The 14,304-nt window shown below is 44.9% G+C and overlaps 1 protein-coding gene across 1 annotated transcript in view; it reads left to right on the forward strand.

The window, feature by feature from the left end:
- Window positions 1-10,124: 10,124 nt before the first annotated feature.
- Shcbp1l (SHC binding and spindle associated 1 like) overlaps window positions 10,125-14,304 on the forward strand; it is a gene marked incomplete at its 3' end in the record, with an annotated part of 28,976 nt that continues 24,796 nt past the window's right edge. The window contains exon 1 of the mRNA XM_008824313.1: window positions 10,125-10,583. Coding sequence (XP_008822535.1) covers window positions 10,125-10,583 — 459 coding nt within the window. The remainder of the gene's footprint in view (window positions 10,584-14,304) is intronic.

The following is a 14,304-nucleotide window of genomic DNA, read 5'->3' on the forward strand; positions in this document are numbered from 1 at the left end:
TGAGAAGTTTCCATGGTGTGCTGAGTAGAAAGTATGTCCTTTGGTGCTTGGGTGGAATACTTGGTAGATGTCTGTTGGGTCCATTTGATATATGGTATTGTTTAATTCAGATGTCTCTCTGTTAACTCTCTGCCCTGTTGACCTATCCAATGGAGACAATAGGGTATTGAAATCCTCTACTATTCATGAGTTGGAGATAATCTGGGTTTTAAAGTCCTGTAGTATTGTTTTTATGACCATACTAAGTTGGGTGCACCCAAGTTTGGTGAATATATGTTCATGATTGTAATATCTTCTTGATTTATTGATCCTTTGATCAGAATGAAGTGGCCCTCTTTATCTCTTCTGATTAGTTTTAGTTTAAAGTCTATTTTGTCAGATAGTAGAATTGCAATGCCTGGTTTTTTCTTAGTACAATTCGCTTGGTATATTTTTTTCCATCCTTTCACCTTAAGAGAGTGCCTGTCCTTGAAAGTGAGATGAGTTTCTTATAGACAACAAAAAGATGGGTTTTGTTTCTTAATCCATTCAACTAGTCTGTTTTGTGTGTGTGTGTGTGTGTGTGTGTGTGTGTGTGTGTGTAGTTATTAATGAAAGATGAGTATTGAATCCTGTCATTTTTTTTTTTTTATATTCTTGATATAGGTGTACTTTTCCACTGTTATACCCTCATTAAATTTCTTTCCACAACCCCTTGGGTATAGTCATTCCTTTCTTCAACTCTTTGTATTGCTTCCAGAACTCTCTGAAGGGCTGGTTTTGTGGACATGAATTCCTTCAGCCTATTTATGTCATAGAAGATTTTTCTTTCCCCTTCAACTATAATAGACATTTTGGCTGCATATAGTAATCTGGGTTGGCATCTGTGGTCATTTAACACTGGGAATACTTTGGTCCAGGCTCTTCTGGCTTTCATAGTTTGCATTGAAAAGTCAGCTGTGATCCTAATGGGTTGCTGTAATCCTAATGGGTTTTCCTTTATATGTGACTTGTTTGTCTCTTGTAGCCTTCAGTATTGTCTCTTTGTTCTTTACGTTTAGCGTTTTTACTATCATGTGCCATGGAGAGTTTCTTTTCTGATCCTGTGTGTTTGGTGTTCTATATGCTTCTTGTATTTGTATGGGCATGTCTTTCTTTAATTTTGGGAAATTTTCTTCCACAATTCAGTTCAAGATCTGGTCCATGCCCTTATCTTGGGATTCTTCTCCTTCCTGTATGCCTATGATTCATAAATTTGGTCTTTTTGTGGTGTCAAACAATTCCTGCATATTCCATTCTTGTGCTTTCTTAAATTTTTCATAATCTTTGCTTGAGCGGTCTGGTTCGCCCACTTTATCTTCCAGTCTTGATACTCTGTTTTCCATTTCATTCATCCTATTGGTGAGGCTTTCTCCTGTCATTTCTAATTGGCTTACTGAGTGTTGTACTTCCTTCTTCATTTCACCCTGAGTGTTCTTCAATATTTCTGACTCTTTTCTGAATTCATTCAGAAGTTTATCCCTATCTTCCTTCAGTTCTTTGATTTCTTTGTGTGTTCTTTAAATTCTGAATTCTTTTATCATGTTTATAACTGTTCTTTTGAGTTCCACGTCCTGCATTATCTCTAGGGGGTTCTAATTGTACTCCTCTAGAGGACTATTGGTATTTGGTGGGGACATGTTATTTTGGTTTTTCATGTTATGTTTTCCTCTGTGATTTTGACATGTGACTTTCTTTCGTAGTTTGTGATTCTTGTGTGAGACTGAAGCCTTCAAGTTTAGGTCTGCTTCTTTTTGTAAACTTTATGTACCTTGTAGTTTACTTTTTGGGCATGAAAAGCTGGTTCGTCTAAGCTTCTGGTTCTCTCTTTTGATTCTACATTGGAATGGCCAGATTGCTTTTGTCTTCAGGAGTTCCCACAGAGGCCCAAGTCGGATGAGGATCAGATGCTTTCAGCCTTTCTCCTAAGGTCTGGATCCCTCCAGGAAAGATTTTGGCCTCAGGAATTTGGGGGTTGGACTGGCCCGGGAACAGGGCCCAGGAAAGATGCTGGTCTCGGGCAGCTGGTGGTCGTGCCACTCACAGATTCAAAGGGAGATGGGGGCGGGAAGAGGCCCCAAGGGCTCCTGGGGACTGCACTGAGGAACTGGGTTGGTCTGGATGGAAAGGATTAAGAAGTGGAAAGGTCAGCCCAGGCATCCAGGAAAGAGGCTGGTGGGTTGTGCAATCCAGGGAAGCAGAGGGAGGTGAGGGCGGGACCAGGCCCAGAGGGCTCCTGCAGACCTCGAGAAGGAACTGGGTCCATCTGGATGCAAGGGATCAGGAAGCAGAGGTGGCCCTGGGCCGAGAGGTCAGCCCCGGCATCCAGGAAACTGGCTGGCAGGCCGTGCAGCCCAGGTAAACAGAGGCAGGTCTTTTTATTTTTATTTTATGTGTATGAAGCATTTTGTCTGCATGTATCTAAGTGCACCCAGGGCATGCAATGTCCACAGAGGCCAGAAGAGGGTGTCAGATCCCCTGAAACTGGATTTATAGATGGTTTTTAGTCATCATGTGGGCAGTAGGAACTGAACCCAGGTCCTCTTGAAGGATAGCCAGTGCTCCTAACTGCTGAGCTATCTCTCCAGCCCCCATATGTTTTATTTTAATGCATGTCAGTAATATAGAATTATATAGGGTAAAATACAAAATTCCTGATCATGATCATGTTCTTCCTAATCCCATCTCCCCTCAGTAAAGGCTGCAGCTGTATAATGTCTATGTTTTTCCACCCTTGTGTTGTACTTCCTCAATCACTTATTTAGAGACAGAATCTCTCCCTGAACCTGGAGCTCACTCATTCAGCTAGACCAGGTAGCCAGTGAGCCCCTGGGATTCTCCTGTATCTGTCCCCTTCTCCTCAGAACTGGAGCTCACCTCTACATCCAGCTTTTTTTGAAAATATTGGAATCCAAACTCAGGTCCTCAGGCTTGTGTGGCAAGCACTTTACTGACAGAATCATTTCCCTAGCCCCTGTAACTTTTTATAACTTGCAAATGGGATCATATTAAGTATTATTACCCTCTGTCTCATTTCCTCACAATGTGTCTTTGGGAATTTTTCCAAGTGGGTGTATTTAGACTGACTATTTTAGCATCAGTTATTTAACTAGTCCACTATCAACAGTTCACATCATTATAAACTACAACAAACACCTTGTACTGCTGGGGTAGTGCTTAAGAGCACAAACTGAGACCAAGCTGCCTGCTTTGAGTTGTTTCCACGGCTTCACATCTGTTATTTCATCTGCCTGTGCCTCAGTTTCCTCATCAACAAAACAGGGTGATTCATTACTCTTGGCTTCCTGATGAACAATGCAATGTGATCAATCGCCTCAAGCTCCTGCCACCCTGACTTCCCTACCGTAACGTATGGCACCCTGGAACTCTGAGACAAAGTAAACCCTTTCTTCCTTAACACACATAAAATTAATAAATAAAACAGAAATTGCCAGGTGTGGTGGCACATGCCTTTAATCCCAGCCCTGGGAGGCAGAGGCGGGTGGATCTCTGAGTTTGAGGTCATCCGGGTCTATATAGGTGAGTTCCAGGCCAGTTGGGGCTACAGGGCGACCCTGTCTCAGAAAGACAAAAAAAAAAAAGAAACCAAAAAACAAAACAAACAAACAAAATATATATGTATATGTTGGGCTGGAGAATTGGCTCAGTGATTATCCAGATGACCTGAGGCGTTCGGTTCCCAGCATCCACTTTAGGCAACTTAACAATGCCTGTAACTCCAGGTCCAGGGGAATCTGGTGCCTCTGGCCTCCAATGACATATATATTCAGTTGTTTACTCTCATATGCACATAGCTACACACAGACATGCACACATACACATCATTTAAAATAATAAAAATAAACCTTAAAAAACTTCTCAAGCTGGGTGGGGCGGTGCACACCTTTGGTTCAGCACTCAGGAGGCAAAGGCAGGTGGATCTCTGAGAATGGGGCCAGCCTGGTCGACATAATGAGCTAGGCCTGCTGAGACTAGAGGGAGACCCTGTCTCAAAAAGACCAAAAAACCCCTCATACTCTGGCACATGGTAAGTGCTATTATAATTATTCTGTATGTATATACGGGAATTTGGGAGGAAGTTTATTAGAGATTAAGCTGCTGGGTTGCAGTAATGCCCGCCTGTTTCTCAAGTTTTTGCCAAATTGCCTTCCTAAAGGCTTTAGCGTTGTTCGTCTTTAACAAAAGTGGTCAAGAGCTCCTTGTCTCACACGCCTCATGTACTAGTGGAGAGCGTTTCCCCTATTATTAGAAATCTCCACTCCTCAGTTGCAGACCTGCTATCCTCAGTCATTTCCCAGCAAGACTGAAACACAGTCCTGACCACAGGGACGACCAGCTTTGGTTTTAGGCTGGGCCAGGTCCTTCCTTGCCTCTCTCTAGTGGAGTCCACGTGCCCTTAAACGTGTATGGGGAGTGCTTTGTGCGGTTTGTGTTAAATGAAAATTTAAAACTGTCTTTAAAAGAAAAGAGCTGAAAGCAAAGATAAAGCAAGTATCAGGGTGGTTAGTCAAAGGCCGGACGGAGCAGCGAACGAGGTTAAAGTGCTAGCCCTCACAGACATGTGCCTGAGCTTGTCCTTCACTAGCGTTACAAGGCGGCTTCTGAGTCAGAGTTGGAGCTCGGCCCTGCGGCCTCAGGCTGTGCCCAGCCCTCTGGGATTGGGAGCTGCACGCGCCCCTAGGCTCTCCAGTGCCCCCACGTGGTCAGAATAAGGAGTTGCATGCTTTAAACAGCTGTTCTGGAGCTTCCCACTTTCCAGCTATTTAGTTAGAGCAAAGTGTTGAGAATAAGGAAGAAACTGGTGTTCCTAGAGATAGAAAATGAGTTATTTGAGAAGCCGTTGCTAATTAGAGCGCTTTTAAAATCAGTTATCTGTTTGATTGGGGAAACCAAAAAAAATAAATTCAACATTTCTCAACATCCTCTTATGTACATATCCAAAATAATAAAAACCAAGTTTTCACCATACAAAACTTCAAAATCCCTAAATCCTCAGATGTTATTCCTCTCTGGACGATATAAGCCTTGTGTAAACCTTTATCGCGGGGCTGGAGCTAAAGCGCCATTGGTAGAGTGCTTGCCTAGCATGCAGGAAGCCTTGGCTCCATCACCAGCAACAAATAAACTGGCACAGGGGCAGAGGCCTGTAATTCCAGTACTCTGGAAATGGAGGCAGGATGATCAGAACTGCAAGGTCATCCTCAGCTACTGTTCTAGTTTCTTTTCAATTGCTGTGACAAAACAGTCTGACCAATACCAACTTGGAGAAGAAAGGGTTTATTTTATCTTACATCTCCCAGGTCACAGTTTATCACTGAGGGAGCCCAAGGAACTCAGGCAGGAACTTGGAGGCAGGAGCTGAAGCACAGGCCATGAAGGATGTTTCTTATTGGCTTGCTCCCCTGGTCTGTGCTCAACCTGTTTTCTTATACAATACTGGACCACCTGCCCAGAGGTGGCACCACCCACAGTGGGCTGGGCCCTCCCACATCACTCAAAATCAAGAAAATACCCCACAGACATGGCCACAGGCCAGCGCAATGGAGGCAATTCCCCAGTTGAGGCTCCCGCTACCCAGGTGTGTCAAGTTGACAACTAAAGCTGTCCAGTACAGCTACCTAGGGGAAGATGAAAATAACATGTCAAAAACCCAGCAGAGAACTGGGGAAATGGGCAGCAGGCCCCAACCTTAGCCTAAAAAAAATTGGCAGTTGTATTACTGCTGGGTGAGGGAGAGTTGATCTTTAGGGGAGAGATTCTAGGTAGATTAGACCCCAGCGGATGAACTTGCACTGAGGGACATCTGAGTACACAAACTTGACTCGATAGGCCTTAACCTGTAGGACAGAGTCCATGAAATCCAGTGTAGGGGGCACTATAGGAGGGTGCAGACAGAGGAGAGGGTATAAAGATGATCAAGATTGGGGTTGGACAGATGGCTCAGTGGTTAAGAGCACTTGCTGTTCTTGCAGAAGACCCAGGTTCGAGTCCCAGCACCCACATGGCAGCAAATGACCATTCCTAACTCTGGTCCAGGGGAGTCTGATGCCTTCCTTTGACCTCCTCATGACATGGGTGCACTTACACACATACAGGCAAGGCATTCATACACATAAAGTAATAAGTACTTTTTAAAAAGATGATTTTTTGTATGAAATACACAAAAATTCAATTAAAAAAGAGAAAAGAAGATGTCAATGTTAAAGACCCCCAAACTGTAGTTATTCTTTATTTCCTCTGTTCCTTCTATCTGGGAATTGTCTTAGGGGTGAAAAAATCTCTTTGTTTGCAATTGCCAGAGTCCATAGTTTTCCAACTGCTGTCCATCAGATGCCCATTTAAATATCACTGTGGGGGTGAGACCTTCCCTGTACAACCTGCCATCCCTACCACCTCCATCAGCCTCCAGATTTTGTCAGAAGAGGGCATCGGATCCCCTGGTACTGGAATTACGGACAGTTGTTAGCCACCAGGTGGGTGCTGGGAACCAAACCCAGGTCCTCTGCAAGAGCAGTGTTTTTAACTGCTGAGCCGTCTCTCCAGACCCATAAATAATTTTTTTTAAAAAGTTTTCTGCTGGGCGTGATGGCGCACGCCTTTAATCCCAGCACTCGGGGGGGCAGAGGCAGGCAGATCCCTGTGAGTTCAAGGCCAGCCTGGTCTACATAGTGAGTTCTAGGACAGCTGGGGCTACAGGGAGACCCTGTCTCAAAAAGACCAAAACAATTTTTTTTTTTTTTTTTAAAAAGAGGCTAAATGAACAGGGACCCTGAGAATGGTGTAGGTTATGTGGTTTTGCTGAGCCTCATGGTGGGGCATGGTTTATGAGGTAGGAGAAGCTCTGGAGCATCTGAATGACTTTAGCTGGCCCATAAATGGGGTTTGTCAGGTGAAAGAACAATCAAGAGGGAATGAGAAAAGGGCAAACAGACAAAGGCCACATGAAGGTAAATGTGTCAAGATGTGTGTCAAGCCAGAGTTCCTAGGGAAAAAATTAACAGAAAGCCAAATGCTGTGCTAGTGAGCTTCAAGAAGACTTTAGAACCTGAGCAGCAGGGCCTAGAGAGATGAAGCTCAGTGGTTAAGAGCATTGGCTATTCTTCCAAAAGACCTGGGCTCAGCTCCCAGCACCTACATAGCAGCTAACACCAATCCATAACTCCAGTTCCAGAGAATCCAACATCCTCTGGCTTCTGTGGGCATTGCATACATACAATGCACTTATGTACATGCGAGCAAGCAAAACACTTGTACATATGAAATAAAAATAAATAAATACAGCCGGGCGTGGTGGCGCACACCTTTAATCCTAGCACTCAGGAGGCAGAGGCAGGCGGATCTCTGTGAGTTCAAGGCCAGCCTGGTCTACATAGTGAGTTCCAGGACAGCTGGGGCTACAGGCAAATGCAAAAACCTGAGCAGTTCACAGGATCAAATGATCAAGTAGTACAAGTTTTTTTTTTTTAAATCAAGCTTGACCTAGTAGTGGGCAGTCCCATCATGCCCCCTACACACCAAATATGCAGTATATATTTTTCTTTTGCAAAAATGTTGAGGTGGATATTATTCACCTATCCCAGGTCCCTTTCAGCAGGCAGGTGGGGCCAATAGAAAGTCAAAAGCCATAGTGTTGACGAGGAACCTGTCAGAACTAAGGATCTGGCTCTAGAGGCTGGGACAGCAGGCTGCAGCGATACAGTCTTTGGGCCAAAGAGACAGAAAAACTGGAGTGCCAAGGCTAAGAGACAGAGTACTGCTGGGACTGGGCAGATGAGGCACCTGAAAAGGGTCCATCGCAGGTTCAGACGTGGATTCCAGGAAGGAATGACACCAAAACCCAAGAGGGCAGCTGTTGTAGCATCCAGTTCATCTTGAGGATTTCCATTATCCATCATAAAATAAATGCTCTGGTTTAAAAAAAAATATTATAACCCTTTGTGATGTAGCTATTGTAGAGCTTGACGATCTGACTTTCATCCCAATTTGTCATCTCTCCTCTACCCACACTCTCTTAGGCCAAGTTCTTTTACCCTGTAGAAACCACCCATGACCCTGCAAAGTTAACCCTACTTGAACCTATTTTGCCCCTGCCTTAGTTGCCTATAGCTTCTTTCTTTCAAAACTCAGCCCACTGGGAATTTTATCTTGTAATGGACATAGAAATTAATACTTTTGGGGCTGGAGAGATAGCTTAGTGGTTAAGAGCACTGATTACTCTTGCAGAGGACCCGGGTTTGATTCTTAGCTCCCACATGGTGGCTAACAAATGTCCGTAACTCCAGTTTGAGGGAATCTGACGCCTTCTTCTGACTTCCGAGGGCATTGCATGTCATGGGTGCACTTCCACACATGCAGGCAATACAGTCATACGCATTAAATAAAAATAATAAATATTTTTTAAAAAAGAAAGAGGAAACAATTTGGCATACTGAGGTTGCCAATACAATCCATTCGTACATCTTGATTTAGTAATCCAGTTTTCCCCCATGGAAAAAATATGAGCTCTAAGCAAAAACTTGTATACAAAGCTGTCCAAAAATGGCATGTTATTTCTAAAAATCAATGTAACCCACACATCTGGAAATATAGAGATACAAATTATATTCATTTAAATAAAATATTATGCAACTATTTGAAAAGTATGTGTTTAGCCAGGGGTGGTGGCACACGCCTTTAATCCTAGCACTTGGGATGCAGAGGCAAGCAGATCTCTGTGAGGTTGATGCCAGCCTGGTCTACATAGCAAGGCCAGCTGGAACTACAGGAGAACTTGTCTGAGGCGGGGGGGGGGGGGGGGGGAGAGAGACAGAGACAGAGAGACACAGAGAGAGCGACACACAGAGGCAGAGAGACAGAGACAGGATTTTAGGCTGGGCATGGTGGCATGCCTTTAGTCCCAGCACTCAGGAGGGGTAGGCAGGCAGACCTCTGTGAGACTAACCTGGTCTACATATCAAAATTCAAGCCAGCCAGAGCTAGACAGTGGGGCCTGACTCAAGAAAGAAAGAAAGGAAGGAAGGAAGGAGGGAGGGAGGGAGGGAGGGAAGGAAAGAAGGAGGAGGGAGGGAGGGAGGAAGGAAGAAGGAAGGAAGAAGGGAGGGAGGGAGGAAGGAAGGAAGACTAGTGACAAAAGGAATAAGCTGGAGCAAAAGTGTGACGCATGTTGTAATTATTCTCTGAACTACAGTAACATGATAGCAGTGCTACTGTTTTCTTCCAAAGAAACTCAGAATTTAACACAGTGTCCTCCTTCCAGGAGAGCTGGAGGAAGGCAGGTGTTTTCCCAGTGCTCTGGGGTCTGTCAACCCCAGTGTTTCTCAACTAGACATAAACAAACATTATTCCAGTTGGCTCACTGTCCATTTCGTTGTCAAATACTAGAAACCCTGTTCCCCAGTGCTGTGTTCTTGAACAGACTTCTGTGAAAATCTGTTGCACATTGTTCCCACTGGAAATCTGTGTTCACTGTGTTTTAACAGTTACATAATGCATTCGTCTTTGGGAGAATTTCAAGCAATGGAGCACAGATAGACTAATTTATCTCTTGGCACGACCACATCTTGATAAAAAGTGGGTATCCGCTTTGAAATATAAAGGATATTTTACACTGGGGTTCTTGTGGAAGGGAGGCTAGGTTTGTCCCTAGAGTTTTCTCTAGTCATTATCAGATGGTCCCATTTACAATTATCTGCTAACATAAAAATGTTTTCTTGGACTGGGGATGTAGCTCAGTCGGCTGCTTACCTAGCATGCACAAACCAGATGTGGTGGCACAAGTCTGCAATCTCAGCACTTGGGAGGTGGAGGCTGGAGGATCCAAAGTTCAAAGTCATCCTTGGCTACACAGGAGTATGAGGTCTGTCTGGATTAAATGTCTCAAAAAAGTCACCCCCAAAATGTGTGAGGACCCTAAGAAAGCGCCCCCTCGGGAAGGGAACGCTGGGTTGAAGATGACGCCAAGGGCAGTGGGTGTGGCTAAGCGAGGGCACCGCCCTGTGCACGTGTGGTTCGCGGCCTGGGTCACTGGCTCACAGCGCAGCCAACGGAAGGCGTCAACGGCTGCAGCTGCCCGCCTAAGCGCGGACATGGAGTCGGATCCCACGGTCGCCGAGTCCGAGGACGGTGTCAGGAACACCAGCTCGCCGGTAGCAGGGGCTGTCCCCACCACTCCCCGGGACACGGAGGGGGAGGCGCCCGTCCAGGGCCCGGAGTCCCCTGTGCGCACGGTGGTGGCTTCGCCCGTTAAGAGCCCAGTGTCCCTGGTGCGCTCGGTGGTGGCTTCCCTGCGCCCGGTGAAGGGCAAGGCGGCCCGGCGGCGCCTCCAGGTCCCGCCGGTCTCCCAGGCCGAGGGCCCCGCAGAGAGGGCCGGGGTGGGAGAAGAGGAGCCTGTTCTGTCGGTGCCTGAGGAGGAGGAGGAAGAGGAGGAAGAGGCGGAGGAGGAGGCGTCTCAGCCCCTGCCCCCTCTCTGCGCGTCCCCCATGAGGGACATGTGGCGCAGGGAGAAGGTGGCTTTGTATTGCGAAGAGGTGCTGCAGGGCTCGAAGGTGGGAAGAGGCAGGAAATGAAGTGTGGGCCTTCTGGAGGGGCTGGGGGTTCAAGGGCCTCAGCAGGGTAAAAAAGCAGCGTTTTAGAGCAGGTTCTTTAATTCAATGTTTAGAGAGCTTCACCCTGTTAGAGTACCCAGATCCTCAGATCCTTAGACTAGTTAGACGAGATTGTCATAGGAAAATGTCAGTTAAAATGACAGCCTTTGTAGTGTATTAGGACACAGAGGGTTTATCACCACCAGGCATACAGTTTAGTGTAACTGTAGCAGTCTGTGCCTAAAATAAAATTAACATTACAGTAGAATTGAAAGCAATTTATGTTTTAATGATGGTTCCCAGCCAACAAGCCAGGATAGGGAAAGATGTTTTGAATAGAAAAAAACAAAAGTGTTAACACCAGACAGAACAAATATTGTGTCTTAAACGGATTATTTTTATTTATTTATTTATTTTGGTCTTTTTGAGACAGGGTCTCCCTGTTGCCCCAGCTGTCCTGGAAGTCACTATGTAGACCAGGCTGGCCCTGAACTCACAGAGATCCACGTTCTGCCTCCTCAGTGCTGGGATTAAAGGCATGCACCGCCACACCTGGCTTTAAATGAATTTTTTAAAAAGACGTACCACAAGAATTTGTGTACAAGTTTATTCATTGCAGTGATATTTATAAAAATTTAAAGACTGACCAAGTGTTAGTGGTTCAGGCCTGTGGTTCCTATACTAAGGAGGCTGAAGCAGGAGGATCACAAATTCCAGACCAGCCAGACTAGACTAGCCTGGGCTACATAGTGAGTGAGACCCTGTCCAAAAAAAAAAGAAAAGGAGAGGAAGAAGAAAGGAGGAGGGGAGGGGATGCAGGGGAGATGGAGGAAGAGGAGGAGGAGGGGGTGGGAGGAAGCCTGTAATCCCAGCCCTCAGGAGGTTGGAGGAACAGGATGATGAGTTCAATGTCAGTTTGGTATACATAGTGAGGCACTGGCTAAAACACAGGGGCTGGAGAGATGGCTCAGCGGTTAAGAGTGCTGGCTGCCCTTGCAGAGGACCTGAGTTCGATTCCCAGCTCCCATATGGCAGCTAATTCCAGTTCCGGGTGATCCAACAGCCTCTTCTGACCTTCTTGGGCATTGGATGTACTTATGCACATGTGAGCAATTACACTTATACACATAAAAAATATTAAAAATATAAATAGTTGAAGATCTAGTTCAAATGGTTAAGTGCTTGCCTAGTTTCACAAAGCCCTGTTTAATTCCCAGTCTCTCTCTCTCTCTCTCTCTCTCTCTCTCTCTCTCTCTCTGACTCTCACTACTATCACTGACATAATCCTTGTGCTCCAGGAAGAAGGAAGGAAGGAAGGAAGGGAAGGAAAGGAAGGGAGGAAGGAAAGAAAGCAGTAAAGAACTATAATGAAAAAGATGTATGGTGAGCCAGGCATAGCCTGTAATCCCAGTGTTGAGGAAGCTGAGACAGGATTACCATGAGTTTGAGCCCTGCATAGGCCATACAGCAAGACCCTGTCTCAGCAAACAAAGCCCACAAAGAACTTACATGTCTTCGTACAGTAGAAAACCATGCAGCTGTAAAATCGCATGTCTTCCTGTTTAATTCCATCATAGCTTTACTTAGGTCAGAATTAAGAAAACAAGCCTGAAGACTGAACATGATTGATATGGATAGATTGGTTACACACAGAAAAAATACTGAAAGTAAACACACCATTTTATCAACAATGATTATCTTTGTTAGGTTAGCTGTGATTTAAAATTATTTTTCTGTGTATTTCCTATATTTTCTTTTTCTTTTTTCTTTTGTGTCTCATTATGTAGCCCTGGCTAGCCTGAAACTAAGTAGCCCAAGACACCGTTGAACTAGTGGTGATCATCTTGCTTTTTTCACCCAAGTGCTGAGGTGTGTCTACCATATCCTGCATGTGTTTCTTATATTTGTCATAAGGTTTGTATACTTTAAAATCAGAAGGAAAATTTAACAAAGAGCTAAAAGAAGATAGGGATAAACTTCTGAATGAATTCACAAAAGAGATAAACATTGAAGAAAACTCAGGCAGAAATGAAGAAGGAAGTGCAAAACTCAATAAGCCGACATGAAACAACAGGGAAAAGCCTCACCTCTAGAATGAATGAAATGGAAAACAGAATATCAACACTGGAGGATAAAGTTGAAGAATTGGACCACTCAAGCAAAGATTATGGAATATTTTTAAAAACATAGGAATGGAATATGCAAGAGATGTGGGACACCATGAAAAGACCAAATCTACGGATCATAGGAATAGAGGAAGGAGAAGAATTTCAGGTTAATGGTGTTGACCAGATCTTAAACAGGATTGTAGAAGAGAATTTCCCAAAATTAAGGAAAGGCATCCCCATACAAATACAGGAAACACATAGAACACTAAATAGACAGGATCGGAAAAGAAACTCTCCATGACATAATCATAGTAAAAACACTAAATTTACAGAACAGAGAGAATACCGAAAGCAGCAAAAGAAAACTCACATACAAAGGAAAGCCCATCAGAATTACAGCTGACATATCAATGCAAACTATGAAAGCCAGAAGAGCCTGGACCAAGGTATTTCCAGTTCTACATGACAACAGATGCCAGCCCAGAATAATGTCTATTATAATTATGCTGGATAGCTTTAGTGTCAACTTGACACACCTGGGTTGAGGGACCAATGACGAGAAAAGCTTCTAAAATGGATAAAGCAGCCTGGGGTCCATCTCAAACTTGCAGCCAGACTTGGCAGTGTTGCTCACCTGGTGCTGGCTTTAGAGGCATGAAAGATGCAAGAGTGAAAGGGTCATCACGTCCTCCTCCAAGGTTTCAGTGAGCCTTGGAGGCCGGGCAGCGTGAAGCAGGCGTGCCCCTGCCTAGAGAAGGCCCTGATAGGCCACTGCGTGAAGCTGTGAAGGTGAAGCCTGGTTGGCAATGGAGGCCCCGAGAAGTTCATGATGCCAGAGCTGTGAGGCATCTGCTGAGAAGACCTGCACACAGGGAGTGGTGCCAGCACAAGAGAGAGATGTATGTTGCATGCAGCAAAGCTAGAGAGGCTGAGCCATCTAAGCCGTTTGGAAGTAAAGTCCCAGAAGTTGGATGTGGAGCTACTGGATTTGGTGTTTGCCCTGCTGTTTTTGGTCTTGTTTTGGTCCAGTATTTCCTTACTATGCCTCCATTCCTCCCTTTTGGAATGGTAATATGTATTCAGTTCCACTGTATGTTGGGAGTTTGTAATTTGTCTTTTGATTTTACAGAGGCTTAAAGTTGAACTAAATGCATTTTGCATTTTATATGGTCATATGCCTATGGGGGCCAGGGGGTGGAATGTGGTCCCCCATAGGCTCCAAGTGTTTGGATACTTTGTCCCCAGATGATGGTGCTGTTTTGGGAGGTTTTAGAAGGTGTGGCTAGCCTGGAGGAAGCACATCACTGGGGGTGGGCTTAGAGAGTTCTTAAGCCTTGCCAGATCTCCAAATGCTCTCTTGCTTCCTGTGCCTGTGTGATGATGTGAGAGCTTCACTTCAGCTGCTCCTGCTCCAGCCGCCTCCAGAAAAAGCAAATGGGGCAGAAAGAAATACAGTTTAGATTGAAAAAGAGCACTAGAAAGATAAATGTTGGAGCCCTGGCATATGATGGAGAGGATCCCATTGATAAGGAGATTAAAGTGATTAAGGAGGGGCCTAGAGATTCAAACTTAAA

The sequence above is a fragment of the Nannospalax galili genome, unplaced genomic scaffold (assembly GCF_000622305.1).
Source record: "Nannospalax galili isolate Female #2095 unplaced genomic scaffold, S.galili_v1.0 scaffold227, whole genome shotgun sequence".
Classification (NCBI taxonomy): domain Eukaryota; kingdom Metazoa; phylum Chordata; class Mammalia; order Rodentia; family Spalacidae; genus Nannospalax; species Nannospalax galili.